Source organism: Coloeus monedula (genome assembly GCF_965178545.1).
Source record: "Coloeus monedula genome assembly, chromosome: 1".
Lineage (NCBI taxonomy): Eukaryota > Metazoa > Chordata > Aves > Passeriformes > Corvidae > Coloeus > Coloeus monedula.
The window spans coordinates 16,460,488-16,483,717 of record NC_138781.1 but is presented as its reverse complement, the minus strand read 5'-3'; the positions used below and the strand labels follow the sequence as shown (position 1 = coordinate 16,483,717).

At 38.7% G+C, this 23,230-nt stretch overlaps 1 protein-coding gene across 5 annotated transcripts in view; it reads left to right on the top strand.

The window, feature by feature from the left end:
- Positions 1-22,893, top strand: part of ACBD5 (acyl-CoA binding domain containing 5) — a gene marked incomplete at its 3' end in the record, with an annotated part of 30,571 nt that extends 7,678 nt beyond the window's left edge. For 2 of the 5 annotated variants that reach the window (XM_082277917.1, XM_082277919.1), the window contains 8 exons: positions 9,579-9,716; positions 10,463-10,663; positions 11,392-11,498; positions 13,476-13,752; positions 14,980-15,179; positions 16,731-16,781; positions 17,063-17,172; positions 20,910-22,893. In XM_082277917.1, coding sequence (XP_082134043.1) covers positions 9,579-9,716; positions 10,463-10,663; positions 11,392-11,498; positions 13,476-13,752; positions 14,980-15,179; positions 16,731-16,781; positions 17,063-17,172; positions 20,910-20,922 — 1,097 coding nt within the window. Of the gene's footprint in view, positions 1-9,578; positions 9,717-10,462; positions 10,664-11,391; positions 11,499-13,475; positions 13,753-14,979; positions 15,180-16,730; positions 16,782-17,062; positions 17,177-20,909 lie in introns of those variants that run through there. The other 3 variants (XM_082277918.1, XM_082277920.1, XM_082277921.1) reach the window with 2 other exon arrangements.
- Between the last annotated feature and the right edge of the window lie 337 nt (positions 22,894-23,230).

Sequence of the window (23,230 nt, the reverse complement as noted above, 5' to 3'; positions counted from 1 at the left end):
TGCACAAATAAATTGGTTAATGTCCTTAAGAAGTATGAGTCAACTGGTTAAGTTGCCTTTTGTGTGTGGCTTCTTTCCCCCTACCTTAAAGGAACATGGTTTTGTTATCAAGCGTCAGAGAAACAGAAATAGTTTTTCATTGTTTTGGGGGAAAAGTAATGGTGGAAGTTTTTACATGGCCATTTTGAAAGTGCATATGACTTTTTCTCAACTGAAGTTGTGTATATTTCATGTGTGGGAGGCAGTAAGTTTGCCTGACAGCTGGACTGATAGGCAGGTATGAGTATCAGTAGATTCAGGTCGGTGATCTGTCTAATAAGGATTTACTTAGTCTTGGTGTCTATGGCACAGTGCCAGAAGCCACTTCTTTAAAAAATGACTTGCCTAGATACACAGAGAATCATGGAAGTTAAAGTGTACCTGTTTCCATAACAAATCTAACATACTTGTTTTTTAAAGAGGCAGTTTAAACATAAGGTGGTGTAAGTTAAACAGAATAGCAAATTTCAGCTTTACCTTGTTCTGTCATTGTTGCAATAATTCTGGTGGTATGTCATCGTTCATACCGCTTACAGGTGCAAGCAATATCTGATTATGCCACAATAAATTACGGCAGAATTTTCACGAAGTCCCTTGTGTGTTACAACTTTACCATTGCATTTAAGGTTTTGAAGCCCTTTCTTTGGCGCTCTTACCACTTCCCTGAATAAAAGTGAAGCTGGAAATAATTATTGTTGTTTACAGTACAGATATCAAAATATTTCACAGAAGTATGGAAGCATGATTACCTTCAGTCTTTCAGATACACACTAAAGAATAGAACCAACGTACCCAAGTCTGTGTTTGAGATAATACAGACACTGGTGACAATACTGTTAAAAATTGACACATGGTTATGTTTTGATTGTTTGAGTTTATCCAGTCCTGTTTCTTTCCTCACCTCCAAGCCCCTACAGTCTGTATATTCTGTTGTGGAAGGTATGTTTTTCAGGGGTGCACAGTTGGTATGTTCTGAAAACTGGGACCCTTCTCTGGACTACCTTGCTTCATACTGTACCCCGTCTTCTGGTCCATTCTGTTTTGAGTTTGCCTTCTGTTCTTCCATCAAACTTTAATCATGCAGATCATTATCTAACTGTTTAAGAATTGGATGCCACTACCTCAAAATCAACCGTTTCTTGAATTAGTGGAGAAGCATTGTCTGTAAGTTCAGTGTACATCACATATGGATTCTGTATTGTCTCTAGCAGATTGGCCTCAACAGAAAAGTATAGCCTTTTAAAATTGCATTTCTAGTCTTTGTGGTTTCTTTGAAAATGTTAAATACAAACCATTGAAATACTGTCTTTCTGAACCAATAGAGCCTGTGGCTCCTTAATAAAGAACACAGAAGTCTGTCATGTCAGCATTGAAATAAATGACTTGTAACATGTACTAGAAAACCAAGACAAACTTACTGGATCCATGAGTTACAAATATCCAGACTTGAATATGTTGGTAAAGAAAGAAAAACAAATAATTCCCTCCAATAGGCTGAGCAAATCTGAGAGTTATTTTGAAAGCATGTAACCTGGGTAGTGTTTGGAAAGGTCACCCTGCAGCTGTGTGAGAAGCTTGACTTCTCTGGAAAGCTGTGTCAGTAGTCTCTTTCTGACAGGTATGAAGTGCTTCTTTACAGAAAGAGCCACTGACAAATTATTTTTGGGTACATGAAATACTTGACATCAAAGAAGAAAGTGGGCTCTTAGCTGACATAGCACTGCAGAAGGGAAGATGCAATTCTTGCAGCATTATAGAAATACTCTTGTTTGTAGCTGCTGGAAGAGTAGAGGGACTGTCCCATAAGGTGGGAGGGTGCTTTAGAGGAGCAGCATTTTAACATTTTGTACTTGCTAGTAAATGCACAAGAAATCTGATGTCTAAGCCAATGCTAAAAAGGCAAAGAAGCTTCCAAACACCATTGCTCAGTAAATGTGAAATTTTTAGAATGCGCATTCAAGCTTTCTTGTGTAATACTTGAAGAAGCCAAAGATGGGCTAGGATTGGCACCCTAGTCATCTGATACTGTGTGGAAAATATTGAGAGTTTCAGAACCAATTCATGCTTCAGAATGTTCCCCTGAAATGTTTGTGGATGCTTTCTTTTTTCTGAATGAGAGTAAATCCAAAGCGGGGCAAGAAAATCCTGTCTGACAGGCCCACACTAAGTTAAGGTATCTGAACAACTAAGCAAAGTATCTGGAAATTGTTTACAAGTTGTTCAGTAGAATTTTTCTGTATAATCTTCCTGCTTTGTGATAAGACATTTAATCTGTTCTAAAATCCTATCAAATAAAGACGACCCTTTGCCTGCATGCTGAGTAGTAATGGTGTTAGTAAGCCTGTGAAAATGAAGTGCTTCCTCCAGTAACAACAAGCTGGATACTGCAGAGGTGGTAGGAAGTTTCAGCATTATAATACTCTTAAACTTTGGCTTCCTAAGGAGTGTTTCTCGCCCGAAAGCTTTGCTCCCAGCTGCGTTGCAGTTGCACCAGATGAAGGTCTATTGAAGTAAGGTGCTGTGTATTGCTGCATATGCTGGTTTTGGGCAATGCTGATGGCAGCATGGGCTGTTAGAGAGGAGCCTGTGCAGGGCACTGCTTGTGTGAATGGCAGAAGTTGGCCTGGCTCACGGGCAGACACAGCTGTTTAACAATTTGGTGTCTTCCTGCATTGGATGTGGGAGCTATGTTTAAAAGACAATACTCACTGAGGTCTGTGTGCTTTTAGAACAACCAAATACATGTAAACATTTGTATTTCAAGGGGAGTAGTTAGTACAGGACGTAGGTCAGCTTTGAAAAAAGTGAACCTGTTCTTCATTATTACCTTCCAAGTGGAAATACTTTTCTTACTCTTAAAACAGTATGTTTTCCAACTGTGTTTCTTTAGATTGCCTATGACTAGTTTATCTTTTTGAATAGTTTTGTTTTATCAAAGACCTTCTCAGATTATTTTCAACATCTTGGCTTTCTAATGGGGAATTTGGTGGCTCTTCCTGCTCGTGTGCGAGCCTTTGCTGTGAAACACACTGTTTGCTTCATAAGCTCACCTTTTCATGGCAGTTTGACTTCAAAGATACTTGCTTAACAGATTTCCTTCTCTTTCCTTCCACCTTTCTTCACTAGGATTCAGTGTTGGTGAATCTTCTTAGTCATTCACAAGAAGAGGAAAAAGAGCTAAAATCCATGTTGCTCTGAAGTGCAGTGCGTTATTAGGTTCTGTTAGTGGCTGCACCATAGTGAGGAAGTGCATTGAGGCAGGAGGAGCTGCTGGGTGTGTGGGTGAATGAGGTTTTTAAAATCCCATCCTTTAAACTTTTCTCCCCTTCTAGTTTCCAGTGATAAATTAACAGGTGTAATCAAGGTTACAGATGATATTCAGAAAGGCTAGTGTGAAACTTACTATACAATTTTTTTTGTTACTATCTCAGCAATTTAACCTTCAGAAGTGTCTAGAACATTCTCTCCAGCATTTGCTGCAGGCTGGGATTATTATAAAAGATTAAGGGCTGGGCCAGCAAGTGTCAGTCAGTGGAGAATCTCAGTGAGATGTGGAATCAGTGTCTCAACAAGCCATGACTTGTCCTGTTGCAATCTATACCTGCTTCAGGTTTTACATGCCAAATCTCAGCCTTCTTTGTGACTCAACTCCAAGCTGATGGCTTTCTGTCAGTGCTGTCTAACAGTGCTGGAAATTAGGGCAGAGCATCAGTGTAGCTCTAAGCTTGAGTATTTCAATGGCTCTCCTCTCATTCAGAGTGGTAGAGAATATATTGCCACGGGTGAGCAGCAAAGTATCCGATTATGAAAATGTAAGATTAAAAATTGTTTCTTTCTAAGTGGAGGGAGCTATGAGAAGATTTCTTCTATGAAAAAAAAAGCCTGTCTGTATTGTGATTCATGCTGGGTTGAGTCAGCAGTAACAGTTTTGGTGCATAACTGGTTGTTGAACTTGGATTTTTTTCCTTCCAGCCAGACAAGATTTCCCTGTAAAAGGGAAAGTAAATGTCAAAAGCTCTTCAGGTTTCATAATCTAGAAGAAGATGTACCCACTTGCTATAAAATTCTGGTGTTTTATATTTTAGCTGTCTCATTGTAGTTAAGATCTTGTGATGAAAGAACTGGAATCCATATTTCTCACAGCTCTGTTCTATAAAGACAAGCTACAAAGAAGCAGTGGATAGAGGTGTGGGAGGCTGGGGAAGGACAGCTGTAGGTAGTCCTATCTTGATTGCCGTCAGAAAAGTTCCCAGTGGACACAGACTGGTGTTTCATGTTTAACTTTGTATAGCAAAAATAATTAATTATAGCCTTTAAGGTGCATGGAAAAGACATACATTTTACCTCTGAGGCTGTGTTTGATACGGGCTTTGTAAAAGGCAGTTCAGATGGTAGGCTTGGAGCAGATGGCAGGAGAACACGATCTTAGTGTTGTTTCATTTTTGTTTGTTTTTTTCTTGTACAGGGCAAAACAATTTTTGATTCGGGCTACAATATGTGACTCAGTAATGTGGCCTTGTGTTGTTTTCAAGCATAATTCAGTTTTCTTTATAGAGTTCTGAGTTCACTGTGCTCGTGTTTTGCATTTTCTGGGACAGAACTCAAGAGTGTTATAATGCTCCTTCCTATTTGCCATGCAAAGTGAAAGTTCCAAATGATGACTGTATCTCTTCTGCACAGAAGAGAGCTTAGCAAGTTTTGCTCCTCCCAGAGGGAAGTAGTACCGAACTTGGGGACATCCTGGATCCTGGAGTGATCTTACTATGCTTGCAAGTTACAATATCTAAGAAGCAGCTGTTGTTCATGTTCATTCTCACATGTTGGCTAAGGTGCTGACAGTAAGCTGGCAAAGCCTGGATCTGTTGGTCTTGCTGCACATGCACCGCGTAACCAACCTGCATGTGCTTGGTGACCCTGTGCTCTGGACATCTGGGGGCCTTTGTGGAACTACCTGCTAGTGCTGGGAATGCCTGTGGAGCAGCTGCTGTTCTCCCTGGGCTTCTGTCTGCCAGGAAATCCCAGGAAGGTTGTCTCTATTGCAGAAGACTGAGGAGCATCAGGGAGGAGGGAAATGCATCCAAGTCAACCCCAAAACTTGGTATCTTTATTTATATGGCACATATTCTGAAAATTCAAGGGAAAAGGTACTGGTGATATGGATGGAAATGACAAAGTCCATAGATAATATTCATTAGATGCTGGAAAGTGTAAAGGTCTGGGATGACTAGTCAGTAATCCTAAGTACTGTACTTGCAAGTTAATATAAATGTCTGAAAAGTTGCTGTTTTCTGTGTTTGTTCTTATCTACAAGCTATTGTTTTAATGCTTATTAATGGTAAATAAAGGGATTAAATTGTTTTATTAAATACAGTGGCATCTCTTTGGGTGTAACAGCCTGAAAAGCACATAAGCAGAGAGAGGAGTGCTGACAAAACAAGGCTGTAGTCTTTTGGAGTATATTAAAAGAAAAATAAAAATAAGGAGAGGCTTCTTTTTCTGTTATAGTAAAGTTTAGGAAGACTAAACCACAAAAAAAAAAGGAAAACTCTATAGAGGAAGATGTGGCTGCCCCAATATGTGTGTTTAGGGTGTACATTTTTCAGAGAACTTGTACCTAATGCACTTAAATTTAAAAAAAATAAAACCATGGTAGTTAAAGTGATGAATTTTAGATTTTTCAGTCTGTGTTTCTGACAGACTCTTCTAAAATCTCTTTTTATTTGTGATGGGCTCTTGTTTGAGTAGTGTAGAACAGATGTTACAGAGCAGGCTGGGCCCCCGGAAATTTTCTTTGTAGTGTTCTATATTAAAAAGAATGTAAGGAAATGAGGGTATAGAAACTCTTGTTCTAGCTGAAGAGCTTATTGCTCCCAGATGCTTGCATGTACCTCTTGTGTCTCCTGCAATCACTCCTTGCAGTATTTCAGTATATCAGTTTCAAAATGAGGTGGGGATTTGTGTAACCACGTGTATTGGAAACAGCAGAACATGGTTGCGCAATCTTGGAATTGAAGCAGAGAGCCTACTTGGATCGGTAACAAGCATGAAACATCAAGGGTTGATGGCTAGAAAATAATTATAGTTACCTGATTATCAAAACAATTTTGTACAGTATATAGGTCTCCTGGCGGTTTAACATAAACACAGGCATGCAGGGAGATCCCTTTACAAGGTGATAAAAGTGTAGGTCATGGAAATAATCTTCTAGTGGCTAAGATTTTGCTGCTATTGAGCAGATAATAAAGTTAAGGTATTTCATGAAAGCATGTAATTTTTATTAAACAATGAGGGTGTACACAGCTAGCTAAATATTTTATCATGTCTTTCATGTGCTGTTGTAGACTGGCTCCTGATCACTGGTGTTTTCAAAGCATGTGAGAGGCTGTAGTACTTGTATGAGGATGATACTGGGCTAACCATCAGTACAAGTCCAGCAATGCATGTTAATTTTGTATAAGAATTACATGCCTGTTCATAAAACAAAAATACAAGGCATTTGAGAAAAACCTGCTAGGCAAGGTTCTCTTTGCAAAGTGACCTTCAAGCTGGGGCATATCTACAGAGGCATTTAAGCTCTGAACTCCCATCTGGGTAACGAAAACGGCCTCAAAATATGTGGAGAGTTAGAAATCACATACTTTTGAGAAACTTAGCCCCATTATACAGGTCATCGAAAAGAATTGTAGTGCTCCCCTTAAAGAAATGTATTTAGAATGGCTTTAGAAATCCCTCAATAGAGCTGTGACTAGAGAATAAACATCTAGTGAAAGTTTGTGGAGAAGCTGCATGTCTGTTCTTCACATCCTTTCCATCTTGCTTTTTTTTTTTTTTTTGGTGAAATCGTCTTCCTTTCTATTTCGTCTTGTTACTGTTATACAGCTCCTACTATTTAGCTTTCAAAACTGTCACAAATCTCACAGTTTGATGTTGTATGTAGTGAGATGAAAGTAATAAATGAAGAGGAATTCTATAGTATATAAAGTATGGCAACAGAAAGAGCTACTAACATTTTGCATGCAGTTGAAGTGAGTAAATGAAATAAAGGGGTGAGGGGTGGCTGGGTGGGATTAGCACAAACCAAGTAAGGTTTTAAAAGCTTGCTTAACTTGTGTCATTCACATTAAGAATATACATTCCTCACAGAACAGCCATTAACCTACTAACAGGGGATGTAGAAGTCACTGCTACTTGGCTCTGTTTAGTCTTTAACCCTGTCACCCCCAGGATTAGTCATCATATCTGGTTCCCTAGCAGATACTCAGCAACAAGGATGGCAGCCAACCTTGGTTTTACCGTGTAGTAAGAGCAGTTGGGGATGGACCTGAGGAGGGATAGCAGTGTAAGGGTTCTGAGGAAGAGCACACAATCAGGCCTGGCCTTTCAAGTGGCCAAACTGTACAGGGTTTTGTTCTTAGAGTCTGCATCAAAGCAATGCCTCTTTATGGTCTTTGGGAGCACTGTTGCTAAGAATGACTTTGTGGAAGAAATACGCTCCTGATGGATTTCAGTTATCCAGGTGTCCTGTGGTGTGATACCATAAATCTGTAACTGTTGATACATTCTCCTAGTTCCTCCTCTTAATTTAAATGTATGTGATATATCATTTAGAAGTTTCCCCAAATGAATAATCACCTTACTGAAAGTAAGCAAAGAAAAAACATGCTTGAATGTTCAAAGACCTTCCTTTCAAAAAGAAAATAAGTAAATCTTAGGAAAAAGCTTATGGTATAGCTGGTGCTTTTTACAGTAGCTTTGGTAGGCTGAGGAGCTTTACAGTTTTAATTCGCCTTCACAGCTCAGTGTTCCTCCTGGTCTTGTCTTTCCTGTTCACTCCCACGGCTGGGTAGGACGCACGGATGATTGTGTCCCCACTCCCTTGTTGTTCAAAAGGAAGGGTGATGTGTGCCTTACGGTGCCAAGGGGGCTGTGTCTGTGCCTAATGCTCATGCTGTGAGGACATAACTGTTGCCTTATACTTCTTATGCTGCTACTTCTCAGAAAAACATCTTGAGAACTTGGATTCACAATTAATGAAACACGCACGTGAGAAAAAAAATGAGAATATGTTGGTATTTCTCTTTTGTGAAACAAATTTCTGTGCCAATAAGAAGTGTCCTTCAACAAGGAGAAAATGAGCAGGTGCTTATATTCTTGTACTGTACAAGACAGACAATTGCTTTTCCAATTCTCGTTTTACAATAAAGCAGGGTTTTTTTAATCTTCAGATAAGAGATGGGTTGGCAATCCAAAACAGTGATGCAGGGTGCCCACAGAAACATTACCTTGCAATAAAACTCAGGTGAACTTAATATTTAACATACTCATTGTTACTATACAGTAAGTTATTTTACCTTTTTTTCTTTTTTTTTAAGTGCTGTGGATAAGCTTGGAAACTAGAGAAATGTGGGAAGGCTCTTCATGGGAAGGTTAAAGTAGAAAAAAGCCTTAGCCTTAAATTAACCATGCAGCAGAGAAAGTAGTGAAGCTGATTTGGCAACTCCAGTGTAATTGGATACTATTTTGCTGTTTAATGTTAAGCCTAAATGTAAGAATAAATCTTTCAAGGTTCTGACAAGGGAACATAGCAATTATGTAAATGAAATGCTGTGGTGACAATGAAAACAGTCAGATTTCAGCCGTGGAGCCAGTAAACTGTGTCTCACAGAAACTCTGTACCTTTATACTCTGTCCTGACATAGGAGGCTTAAATGATCGTCAGGATGTATTTGACTTTAACTTTTTTTACAGGATGTGGTAGAATTGTCCTTTTATATACTTCATATTTTTAAAGAGTCTTTACATTTCAGTTCTTTGTACAGTTACAGTAAATTGTGATCAAAGATATGGAAAACAAGGATTTGGTAGTTACTTAGTCTATTTCAGTATTTGTTTTTTTAAATATTTATGAAAAAAATGCTCAGTGTATATATTAATGTCATCAACTTTTTCACTGAAATCAGAGAACTTATTTCCATGTGTCGTTTGCTAGGTAAAGATCTGTATAAATGTAAGTCTTCTTACCATATTTTGCATCTGCATAAATTACAGCAGATGTGTGGAATATTGTATTTACCTTATTCAGAATTCTGTTGTTCACATAATTGAATAGATTGTTTCAAGATTTGCCTTTGAACTGTGAGCAGTTTTGAAGCATTTCAGCCCAAAAGGGAAATTCTGTTAAAACACTGACTTCTGGGTTTAAAAGAACATGGCCACATCAGTCCCAGCTGCAGCTGTAACGTAAATACCGTAATAGGCTTGGTCTGAGTCTTCTTCTGGAAGTGGCTGCAGTCTCTTTCCTGTGGGTTGTCTCAGAGTCATTGAGAATATCTGCACCAGTGGTCAGGCACTCAGTGATGGGCCACAAAAGAGAAACGTTAAGCCAGTTAATAAAGAGCTTACAGAAATAAGCTGCCATTATTTGGTACATCTTCTAATATGGAAATACTTTCCTAGAACTGTGACTGATAGTTTTGGGTGTGGTAGTGTATATTTGTTTCTTTTAAAATACATCTTTTTTTCTTTGCTTTTTTTCTTAGACCTTAGTAATGTTATGAATTCCACTCCAAATATAAAGGCTGTAAATGGAAAAGCTGAAAGCAGTGATAGCGGAGCAGAATCGGAAGAAGAAGGGCTTCGTGAAGAGGAAGAAAAAGAACTGCAGATAAATGGAAAGGGTAAGTTTTCCAGACCATTGGGTCTCCCAGAGTTATTCTTAGTCACCTAAGTAGTGAAGTATCATGAATGCTGTACTTTTCCAAGAGAATTAGATGTGAGTACATGTGAATGCATATGTGAAAAATGTCTGTGTTTCAACCTAGGCTGTAAGAATTAAAACTAGTACAAATTTGTAAACTATGCCATATGATTTTTGACTTGCCTAGCAAGTTCTGTCAGAAGGTTATCTAAATATCTATACCCTGCCTTGTTTTGGGTTTTGTTGCCAGTGCTTTTTTGTAAGAGCTGTGACTGGCTACATGGCCTGTATGAGTAGAATTGAAAATTATTTTCTTCAGAGAAAATAAAACAGAACTTTCAGTGAGATTCATTCAGAGAGTCCATAAAGAATTGGATGCTGAAATAAGAGTATCTGCTGAAAACCAAATGAAATTGCATACTTAGAATTCTATACCGATGTTCTCCAAGGACATTAGGATTATTATTTTGTTTAGCAGAGAGATGTACTTTGTATTTACTTACTTATGTTTAAAGTATCTGCTCTTTATGCAAATTAAATTTTACATTTATACTTTTTATAAGGACAAGACAATCCACACAAATGGGAATCTAGGAGCATTTACATGTTTTGTTCTGCAGATACATTGTACATACTGTCCATTAGCAAGTTAGGTGCTTGAAGAAATATGTTTTGAGCTATTAGGTGTAGAGCTTTCTCTTTGCAAAGTTTTCTTTTCTTTTACAGATTATAAGAATGTGAAACCTGAATCAGCAGCTGCTAAGGATTTGGAAAGTATTGTTAGTAATGGCTGTTATAAGGACAGCTTTATCCCAGATATGCAAAATGGCATCCAGACCAAATCTGCCTTGAACGGCTTGAACCCAGAGGAAGAAACAAATAAAATGGAGCCAGGCCTAGAAATAGCTCATAATGCTGCTCACCAAGGTATTGTCCTTCCAAGACCATGTTTTCATTTACATATGTTTATCATGAAATACATTCTTTTTCTGAAAGCTTAATCCCAGGATTCAGAGAGTAGCAATGGTGTCTTTCAGTTGCAAAAACCTGAAGACAGAATACTAAAAAAAAAAACAAAAAACTAATTCCAGTTTAAAATAAAGCTTTTTTTTTTTTTACTATGTCCTACAGAAAGAGAGATGAATTCAGAGACAGAGAGGCCCAAGCCTACAGAAATAGAATTGTTTTCTTGTAATATCATTATGTTACCTATGCAAATACTATTTGCCTTTGAAAGTGAATTTGTAGTAAAACAAAAATCACTTATATCTGATTTATCATTCTGAAAGGCTGAACATTTTATAAATGCCAGTTTGTTGAAACTGGGATCTGAATATATACTTTTAATACTAATGTAACTTTAGGCAAAACTACTTTATACTGAGCTTAGGAAGGAGATGGTAATGAAAAAGGCAAAATTAAAATTTATAATGCAGAAAAGTCAATATGAGGTATAGTTTTCCCATAGTAAAGGTTTTATGTAATTCCTAAATTAATATAACATCTTTATTCAGAATCTAGGATGACAGTTGTAGATAGACAGGTCATTAATTGATGCTCACCTACACATTTTAACTCATTGCACTAGTCTTTGCCAGGGTTGGCTCACTGACTCACATTTACAAAGCAGGTGTGCTATCCACCCTTCCCTGCAGGTGCAAGTGAAGAGAATACTGAAGAGATCTCAGCAGCTCAGCACTTAACCAGTGATTCAGACAGTGAAGTTTATTGTGACTCTATGGAGCAGCTTGGACTAGAAGAGGTAGGGGTTTAGTATTCCTGGGTGCATTTTGAAGCTGGTATGCTGCTTATTTTTTAATAGGTTCCTCTCCATCAGGTGAACATGGACATGCAGAGGTGAATGATGTGGCTCATGCATGCTGTCCTTCTGTTTGAACTATTGTCAGCATTTTACAACTTGGTTACTGCTGATCTAAAAGCCTTGAAGCCCTCAGAGAATTTATGTGAGGAGAAGGCTTCAAAAACAACAGTATAAAGAAACAATTGTTAAAAAAGGAAGAACAGTACAAAGAAACTAAGGTCTGTGCCCACAAATTAATTTATGGTCTCATAACATGTGTAGGGACCAAAATTCAGCTATTTTTAAGAAACGAGAAGTATCTTTGTAACAATTCACTTTTTGCTTGCTTTTTTTATGCCCTGATAAATTCTGCATTTGTTTCTTAGAATAAATAAAGAATAAGCATTAGCAGGTGGCCTGTAGACCAGTGCCTGCAAGTAGCCTAGGTCTAAAGTGGGAGATAACAAGGACTTCTGTGTTCTCTTGTATTCTCTTCAGTCATAATGTACATCTCTGACTTTCCTATAAAAGGTGAGCACCAACTGTGCTGCCGTAGTTTTGACTGGATTTGTGCTCCTGCTCATTACTACTCATAACTGTAGTCTTAGGTGGCTTACTGGTCTAGACCTCCTTCAGAGGCCCAGGTTAAGTGTGGGCTTTGTAGATTGTACTCAGATACCTTGTTTCCTAATTCTAGAGAGGAATATGTGAATGGGGCCTGGGATCAGAAAGGCCAGTAAGCACTCGAATATTGCATCATTCTCTTGTCTAGCTCTTCCCTGAGTATGTAGGGAATTAATTTTAACAAATCAAAATTTTGCCCAGTAATGAAGCATGCTGGGAAATGTAATTTGATAGAAGTGCTGCAAGCTGTCTTATCTAGCTGATTTCCCAATCTTGTGTATCGTTCAAGCTTGTTTGAGATTCTTTAATTGAAGTGGGTGGATAATTTGTCAGTTTCCCAACCTGCATGAGGAAAGTTCTAGTTTTGCACAAAATAACAAATGTTTAGGTATATGTAGATAAATACACAAGTAGAACTACAGGTGAATGAACTCAAACTAGAAGAGGTTCATTTAAAGAAATAAATATAGCTGTTTCTTGGAAAAAAAGTGGCAAGCACTCTGCCCTTCAGTTCTGATGATCCAGAACTGCTGTTTGACAAATCTGGGCAGCAGTTTCCATTTCTCTGGCCAGCCTTTTGGTTATTTTGGCCTCTCCATGAAGGTATTTTTTGGCTAACTGAGGTCCCGAGTCTGCTTCAGCATATCCTTGTGCAAGGGCCTGTCCTTGCCCTATGCCAAGGGCTGCTAGAACCACCCACCGTAAGACAGTCCTGGTGCAGAACCTGAACAGCCCCTGTGTCATCCTTTTTTAATGTCCTCCTCCAGTACCACCAGTTTTGAGTGAGAAGTCGATAGAATACTCTGCCTTTCCTTTGTGTGGTACAGGGTGCAGCCAAGCTGTTTTGAGCAGGCTGATGATAAAGCAGCGTGCTCTTTTTGCTGTGAGTACAAACTGCCTACTCAAGGTTGCTGACAGCATGGGCCTTCTGACTGCGGGTCCCAAATTCAAGTGAAGAGACTGTTTTACTGTCTAGGGAGTAAAGCCAGTTTTACAGGGAGAACTGAATGGTTTTAGACCTTAATGTTCTATTTTAGTAATTATTGAGTATTTGTGTATGTTGGAAATATCTAAAGAAATTCCTGTGGCATCACTGTTGTGAGATTTGCCTGAAATGCCTTCTCAATTTGGAAATGACATTTAGACAATAGTAAGTATATTCTACAGGAAAACAACTGCTGCCCTCAAAAGAAAAGTCTTAATTCTGGGCAAAGTATTTTCTTAACGTGAAAATAAAGATTATATTTTTTTCCTTTTTAATGTTTAACTGTCATATTTTACAGAATTTAATTACTTGCTAATGTTAATTTGTAGCCCTTGGAGATCATCACATCAGCTAAAGGATCTTTAAAGCATTCATCCCATTTCTTGGATGTAGATCACAGTCTTCTGTTAGAAAATACGGATTTTCCAAGGCACACTTGCATGACTTATGGGAATCTCCAACCTGGAAATACTGGAGAGGGAGTAGCTGAAGAACAAGGTGAAGTCAAATGTGGAGGAGAAGATGGCAAAGCCAGTAATGGGGGTCCTCACAAAGAGAAAAAAGGTGGAGAAAAATCAGATTTCTACAATGTCAGAAGAGGGAGAGGTACTGTGACCCTGCATTTGTGTTCCCCACTCTCCTCACTGCCATAAGTTACTGGTGCCTGAGAAGCACCTGTCAACACTGTCCAGTGGGACAGTCATGTGTATAGTGCTTCTGCTCTTCACAATAAAAATAGATGACAAAATGCTAATACAGTGGGTAACTTATACTCCAGCTGCTGCTTATGGCACCTAGGTTTTTAGAGATGTAACCCTCAAAACCAGTCTGTGCTTGAGAAGAGTTTCTTTAGAAGTTACGTATTTATTGTTAAATACAGAGGCATTTATAGCTCTGTGGTGGTTTATCTGAAACCATGGAATGCCTCGGAAAGGTATCAGTGACACATTGTTTTGTATGTAATTGGACTGTTAGCCACACCTTTGAGTGATCCTGATACTATCCATTATGATTCTTAAAACTTTATGATTCTTAATCCCATAATAGCCCAGATGTTCAATTTATGTTGAACCTCTGCGCTTTTTAATTCCCTAATACTTCTAATACTGTCACCTACAAGAAGCACCATATTCCAGTGGCATGATCTGTAAAGTCAAGGATAAAATTAGTTTATCTTGTACTTACAAAAAAAAAAAAAAAGGCAGAAAGTATTTTATTTATATATGGCATGTCTTTTTGTATAGCACCTATAAGTAATCAGATGGAAAAATTAAAAAGAAAATCCAAATAAAACATTTCTGTTGAAAACTATTATAAAGAACATACTATAGTTAACCATCTCCTCTCCTCTCTCTTGTTTTACTGAAGTTTGCTACTTACAGGCAGAAACATGACAGGCTAGTGGTAGTTGTATCTAGTTTAAGCAAGTATTGTAGATTTCAAATAATTATCTTATCACTGTATTCCAGAGATCTTTGTTATCCAGCTGGACACTTTGCCAAACTTAAAACACATACTAAGACAGATCTTTTTGCTAGGGCAGAATTTACTACTGAACTTGACTGGTTGTGAATTAACAGCTTTTTCTAAATGTTTTTTCAGTTCTAGGAATTTGAGTTGTTCTAGGAATTTGTCACACTGAGGCTGTAGGGAAACATCTCAGATGACATTTCAGTGACCACCCAGTGCTGCTGAACTGTCTGAATATAGCCTGTGACGAGGAGTACCACACTCCAGGGTGAAAATTGAGGGAGGAAATTGAACTGTTAAACATTTTCAGTAGAGTCATAGCCCATTCTGTGTTTTTTGTTTGTTTTTCCCCCCTCAAAACAGGACATAGACTTCAGCCTTTAGGACATGGTTCCCAGGGTGGCCAGATGGGCAGTGGAGGGGATGGTGAGCGCTGGGGCTCCGACAGAGGTCCCCAGGGAAGCCTCAATGAGCAGATTGCAGTAGTGCTGATGCGGCTGCAGGAGGACATGCAGAATGTCCTGCAGAGGCTGCATATGCTGGAGGCTGTTGCAGCATCACAGGTACTATTCCTTGGAGTTATTTGATCACCTTTTACTAAATGTCTTTGGATATTTGTGTGCTTTTTCAGATTAAAATTTCAGACAATATTTTCTTAAACTATAAAGACATTTCAGTTATATTCTGTAGCTGAATCAAAGTTAAAATTTCCTATTGGTACTTACTCTCAGGAGCACAATTCAGGACTCTGGTACATGTGAGCAAAACCATGCATTTTCACCTAGAAATTAACCATATGTTATTTCACTGATTCTGATCAGACTAATCTTAGCCATAGTTACTGATACACATTACACAGTTTCTATATGGAGACTCCGTAGTTAATGTTAGTAGTACAGGATCCCAGAGAATTCAAAGTATTTTCAGAGAAAGTGGGAAATTATCTTCATCTTTCAGATGGTAGATGTTTGCAGGCAGAACTTCAGATTCCATTTTTCATTTAGCAAAAGACTTGATTGTTCATAGCTTTCTTTCCTCGTGAAGTAATCCAGCTTTATTGGAATTGTACATCGTGTCCTCATGCAGCCAATAGAGCTCTTAAGCAAGTGTGGATGTGGATTGATACAGTGTTTCTTTTTCCTTCTGTTTCAATAGAAATACTGTATTCTTCGGGAGAATAGAACATGTTGTGAATATAGTTGAACCAGCAACCTGAAAATGTTTGGTTTTGTTTGACTTGCTGATATATTTCGATCTCCATGAGAATGAGCAAGCTGTACAAGCACTATCCTATGGGATGCACATGTTCCAAATCTAAGGCAGCCATGGGAAAGGACTTATTAAAACCATAATTTTGCTATCACAGATACTCAAGAATCTAATGTTTGGTTAAATACAGATTGATTTTCTTTCTTTGCCTGAGCAATGTGTGAAGAAAGAGTAAAAGATTCTTCCCCAGCAGTTCATGCTGTGCTTGCTGTCCTTATGTAAGGAGAAACAGAAGCTTCTGTTTCACGCTTACATAAATTAAGAAAGACCTAGAAAACCAGCTGCTTTGCTTCTGTGGTAGCACCACAACAGTGTATGGGAATAGTCTTGGAAAGTTTCTTGTACTTCCATTTTCAGGATTGCCTGGAAGACATGGAACAGAGTATTCTCTTTCCTTTATGGTGTTAGACATGGCTGTAGCTGTAGCCCAGGGCAAACTAAAACAGTGCTTTTGACCTCAGTATAGACATGCAGTCATCCAAATTAAGCAGCTGGATTTCTGCTCTGGGTTGGAACTGGGACTAGACCAGAGTTGAGAAAGTTGTAATGACAAATTGGGCAGGGGAGCCTTCAAAAGCTGTAAAGAGGTCCAGTAAGTGACACCGATTCGTTTTCTAAGACACAGAGATGTGATAAAATTACTATAAAGAGTAGTGGAAACATGAGAGGTAAGTTAGCAGCTGTGTGGGATCACATGGGGGGTGGTTCTGTGCATTAAACTGTGATATATACAGATTGCAAAGCCATCACAAGATGAAAAACCTCATATTCTTGTTTTGTGAAGCAGAAGAATTTTACTTGCAATTCCCTTTTTTATACTTACCAGCATTTGTTTGTATTTAAAGGCAAAACCTGCAACACTACAGTCAAATTACCAGCCCGCCTCCTCTGTCAAGGTAAAATACTGTTTTTATGATCTGTAAAAAGTGTGAACTGTGAAAAAAGATGAGTTGAATATTTTATCTCTAGCTCTTGGTACATGTTTTTTGTATTGTCTCTTCCTTGACTAGGAGATAAAAAATAATCTGTCTAAGGAAATTACTTGATAATCTTTTCTTCTGGTCTTACCATTATTTTCTGCTTTGGTACTATAGCATTTGAAGTGATGGAAATATACAGGTGGTATTCAATATGTGCACATAGATGGCTGACTGGAATTTTTTTCTGTTTTCCTTAGAAACCATCATGGTGGCCCTTTGAAATTTCTCCTGGTATTTTAGCTTTTGCTATTGTATGGCCATTTATTGCCCAGTGGTTGGTACATGTGTATCTCCAAAGAAAGCGAAGGTAAAGAAGTGCATTCAATAGAATACATACACTGTGTGTCACTGTTTAAACCAATAGGTAGTATTAACATGTTATTTATACAGGACATAAAATTCTTTGCCTTCCAAGTTTGTCAATATAAGAAAGTATTGGTTAATTTGACTTTATATGTAATATGCTTTATATGTGGCAATTTATGTTTAAATCTGTGAAATGTGATGCAGGATAAATAATTTTGAGCATACACAAGTGGGTGAGGCTGGATAGCTTGGAAGCGTCTCCATGATCCTCTCACTTCTCATATCCTCTTGAGCCATTTTCGCTGCTTCTAGACTCCCTATTCCCCTTCTGCCATGAGAATTGTTTTCCTATCACATCCTTTGTAGAGTGCCATCTGTCACCTATATTTACCATCTACTAGCACCTTACTATGATATTTTTGTTATATCTACCTTGACTTCCTTCAGCTGAAGGAGAGTTGTACTCTGGTCTTGCCTTTTCTTAGCTCTTTAAGCATCAGATAAAGTGAGTGTTGTCTAGTTGCTATCTGCTTACTTCAGCCTCATACCTGATTTTGTTAGCTTAGTGTGCTCTTGGCTTTTACAGTTTTTTCCTCTGTCAGTCTGCAGAGAGTTTGCATGTGTGTGGATCCTGGGAGAATTAGCTGAATTTGTTCTAGCTTTTCAATGTTCACTAGTTTTCATGGTATAGTTTTGTCTCCTGTGGTAAACCACAGGAACAGAGTGGTTGAGGTTGAAAGGGGGCTCTGCAGGTCATCTGGTCCAACATCCCTGCTTAGCCAGTTGCCAGTTGCCCAGGACTGTGTACAGGCAGGTTTTGAATAGCTCCAAGGAGGGAGGTCCCACCACCTCCCTGGGCAACCTGTGCCAGTGTTTCTCTCTCCTCAGAAATGCTCCAGTCCTTTAATGTGGCCCTTTGTTGGACTCTCTCCCGTTTGTCCATGTCTCTCATGTAGCCAGAAGCAGACAGAGCACTCCAAGTGTGGCCTCTCCAGTGCTGAGTAGAGAGGAAGGATCACCTCCCTCACCCTGTTGGAAGGGATAATGCAGCCCATAAAACCATGAGCCTTTGCTGCAAGGGCACGTGTCTGGCTCATGTTTACATGGGGTCCACCAGCATGCCCAGATCCTTTTCTGTCTAGCTGCCTCCCAGCTGGGCAGGCCCCAGCACATACTGGTGGCTGGAGTTGTTTCTCCAAGCATGCTGGGCTCAGCACTTCCCCTTGTTGTACTCCATGAGGTTCCTGTCAGGCCATGTTTCCAGCCAGTTGTGGTCCCTCTGGATGGCAGCACCACCCTCTGGTGTATCAGCCACTCCCAGTTTTAATCTGCAGTTTTGCTGAGGATGCACTCTGCCCCATCATCCCTGCCATTGTTAAAGGTGTTAAACAGGACTGGCCCCAGTGGGGACCCCTCGCATTCACCACTAATTACTGGCATCCAACTACACTCCTGTCGCTGATCACCACTCTTTGGGCCCAGCCCATGGCTTTGTAAACAACACAGCACCCACAAAGGCTGCAGATCTGCCAGGGAGTTCCCCAGGCTCAGAGCTGTCAGCAGCAGCACTGGTGTTGCTGCACTGTGATGAAACCAGAGATTGCACTATTAAGGCTTTCAGGCGGTTACACACATTTTGCTTATTCTTTGCACTAGCAAGTGCAAATTTCCCCTTGTCAGCAAGGACAAAGTTGGGTTTTTACAAAACAAAACATTTTTTTTAGTATTTTACGTGAAGCTTCTATGAACTTCAGTGTTCTGCTAATTGCTCTTGCATGGCTGTATTTTCTCTCTCTCTCTGAACAGTGCTGTTCTTGAAAACCTTTTTTGATCATCTGTTCTGATCTCTGTAGCACTCTCAATCCAAGCACTCTCAATCCAGTCACAGGTTCAGTCAGAAATCAGTTTTTAGAAAAGCACCCTTTCCAGCAATTTTTCTAGTATTTTCTCAGATTCAGAGCTTTGATGAATAAATACATGGTACAGTATTAAAAAAAAAAAAAAAAAGCCCTAGGGTATATTACTGTGTCCTGCAGCCATAGGGAGGAGGAGAGAAGATCCAGCAGGCAGGCATTGTGCAGCAAGACTGATTTATTTAATTATTTTACAAACTCTTGACTTTTTTCTTCATAGTCTAATTGGACAAAGGATCAGCCACCCCTTGGGGTGATTGGCTAAAATCCTAAAACATCCATTGTCAAAATGGTTTTCTACTATACCACAAACAAGACTTTTCAAGGTTGCAGGTGTTTCATTGTTTACATAACTCTGCTACCTCTTCTGTGAGAGAGAAAAGTCTCTCACGGACTTAGAAAATAGCAAGAAAATCCTTGCTAGCAGCATTTTTGTATCCACAGTACACTACTTTTAGTTTGGATTTGTCTAGCTTCAGTTTTCATCCATTAGATTTTCCTGTATCTTTATGTAGCTGACAAAGAGCCTGTGATGTGTTTTTCCATGGGTACTTTTTTGCTATCACCAGGTCATCTCATAATCTCTTGCTTAAACAAAACAAATGGAGCAACTGGAATCTCATTTTAAAATTGTTTTCCAGACTTAGGATGATTCTTGTGCCTCTTTCCTAAACGCTTCAGTTTTTCAACATTCTTTTTGAGTTCTGGACACCAGTATTTGTACCAGTGGTAAAACCAGTGCCAGTGTGAAACACAGAAATATAGCCCCATGTTTTGTTTACTCATTCATGGATTGTTTTGAGATGAACTTCAAGAACAGAAACAACTAAAGAATTTTCTGTGTTCTTCAGCTTTTCTGTGTGTTCCTGAAGAAGTCTACTCATAGCCAGAATTTAAGGACTATGTGCTTCTGCAGCACGTTTCTGCCTGGAGTTCTAGCTCCTTTAGCAATGCATAGGAAGCTGATCAAGTACACTCAGTGAGAAAACTGAATTGCAAAATGAGTCTTGCTCTCCTGTCCCGTGGCCAGTTTCAGTTTGTGCTTGGTTAAGGTCTGCAAGCTCTTAGGCAACAGCTGTTCACAGTGCCTGCACCGACCGTGTCTGTACTTTTTGTTTTAAACTACATGAACTGTCCCTGCAGCAGAAACCTTGAGTCTCTGCTACCATGCAAACTTCTCTCATGCTGCAGCTGTGGAGCCATGAATTCTAAACTCTTTTGCACAGTGAAGCAAATTCCATGTAACTGGTGGAGGGACAGCCTTCTGTAACCAAGAGCTTTGTGTTTAGCTCTTGTCCCTGGACAAGGGTAGCTCAGCTCCCTCCGAACTCCCCAGTGTACAGCATCTCTTAACCTGTCCCCTCTTCCTTTATGGGAAACTTAATGCTGAAAATCTGGGTATTCACAGTGGGGCCTTCACTGAACAAGGCTTGAAAACCTGAGTCCTGAGGGCCCTAAACCCAGATAGAAATATATTTTTATAATAATAAAAGTTGTCTAGATTCAGTGCATGATTTTAGAACCCTCTAACTGTAAATTTTTTGGAGTCCTGGGGAAAACAGCTCTTAAGTGCTGCTCTGCTAAGCCAGCACACATGGGGTCAGGGATTGTTCTGAGGAATTCCATCTGCAGTTCCAAATTCTTAGTGAATTTTCTACTCCTTGGTGTAAGAGGGCAAATTTTCAGGTATCTTGAAGCTATGTTGTGTTTTATTGAAATGGAGACCTTTCACATGTGACCTTAATTGATTGGTTTGTTTAGACAAATGAAAAATCATGTCATATTTGAAGGTACATTAAACTAACCTACTTGTTTCCTCTTCTAGAAAACTGAACTGAGAATTCGTGACTACGCTTAAGGACTTCTAGAAGATGGCCCTGGAAAGCAAAGGAAGTATGAATTCTCATAGAATCTCAGAATTTGGGATGATCTTCCTTATATTACAGTAATATTTTGTACTACCTTTGAGCTAAACGTTTAAGGACTAATATTATTGAAACTTGAATGATTCACAGCTCCTAGGTTACAAATAAATTTAATAATTCCATCCTCAAAACCATATGAACAATAATTATTTTGGAATGTGCTTGTGGATAGGGCTTCAGTAATTACTGGCCTTGCTGATGTCAGTTGATGAAGAGAATAACATCTTTGTAAAAGACTAAGTCAAAAACATGTAAAGCTGTCACTTTAACATTGAAATAATTTTACAGTCCCAAGATCCCTGCCTGTTTTTCCATAGGGTTACATATTACCAGCTGAAAGCTCTAATAAAGCATAAATTCAATGCATTATAAACTGTTGGAAAAATACAATATAGCTCTGAGGAATTCAACTTGTTATTTTTGCTGCTAAATCAGTGTGGGGCAATTTCCATATAAATTGGTCTGAAATGAAGTTGAATCCTTCACTTATCCTGTAAAATTGTAAAGGAGATTTGGGAATTTGTATACATCCTGAAAGTTAGAGCCTTTAATAACGGGGACTGTCAAATACAAGTTTGGAAACAGCGTGTGGTACAAGGGATCCATGCAAAGAGGCTGCACCTTATCTTTTTAACTTTCATAATTGTATTCTTGTTGACAACAGCTTATTTTAACTGAAATGCATAGTTTAGGCACAAGGTGCTTTAAAATGAGATGAAAACTAGCTCTGTAAGTCTAGCTCTAAGCCTCTGAAGAGCTCAGTGCACTGTAAGTTTTCTGTTGGCAGTTTACGTTAAAATAAACTAAGATTTAATCTGTTGTGGATTTTCCCCAAGTCACATCATGAAACATATCAATTCTGGTATGTCTCTCTTATCCTTCTACTTCCGATCAAAAAAACCTTTTCAGCTAATTTTGGAGCTGATTTTTTTTCCCCACAGAGTATTTATTAACCCATATACAGATAGAGGCACAACATCGTGAAATTTGCTTGACTAAAGCATGCTTTACACTTAATTTTAAAATAAATTATAAGGTGTCTAAATCTCTGGAAAATGCAAATGCACTAAAATTAGATTTGACAGAAAACTTACAGTTCACTATGAAGAATTGTATCACAACATAATCCATGGTTAAGCTCTGAATCTTCAGAAATTTCACCACTATTGATGTGCTTTCATTTTCCACCTGGACTACATCCTATAAATAATTTTTAAGGAAAGTTTTTTTGGTCCTTCCTGAAAATTTTTTATAGTTTGGAAAACATTTTTCATACAAGCTATACTGTATAAAAATGTAATCACAGAATTTAATGTTGGTTTTACCAGAGAAATTTTAATCTTGTTTTTTAGTTACGTGCAGATTTTTTTAGTTACTTTTCCCCTCTTCTGGTTTTCTTATTGTAAAGCTGAATTAAAAAATAAAATAGTTGTAAGCTCTTTCAAGACTTCTGTAACAAGCAGATGGTTTCATGTGCCAGAGATGAGTTTTGGCATGAGATGTACTGAAAACTCAGGTTTGAACAAAGCTTATCCTGGAAGGGAAGTTCTGCTGGGACCTGAAGCCATTGTGCCTGAGCTTAAAATCCTAAAAGTGATTGATTTCTTATCATAAGGGATAGAAATCACACAGGAAGGATGCTTGAGCTTGAAGGTCACATGAAAACCCCAGCCTCCTGAAGCAGCATGTCTTCTGCCAGGACAAAACACCCTGGAGTGCCTCCCCAGCTCAGAACGGTGTCACCTGTAGGAGTCCAGCTCTTAGAGAGGGGACAGACATTCCCAAAGGTACCTAATTGTTAATTTCCCCCTGAAATAAATATAGGCTTGTACTATCCTTGTTATTTATTCATGTTTCAATAAATCACTCCCTTAATATTTTGTATTTTATCTTGAATTTAATATTTACTAAATGCTCTACATCAGATGCTGTGACTGTACAGAAGAGCCTGGTGGCTGTACCATGAAGAATCAGTCTCAACCTGAAAGTTGTAATACAAAACAACATCACTTGAGTAACAATTCACTTGTAACTCAGAACTGGGCCTATCTCAAACTCACCATAATTTGAACAGGTTCCTGTTTAGCTGGTATTTCAGCCTAAAGGTAAGGAAAACTGATTTTTATTTTTTTTTAATAATTTGCCCAGGTGCAAAGAGACGCAGCTTTGATGTGGAGCTAGTAATAGAAGCAGATGGCTGGAGGTCAGACGTGGGTTACAT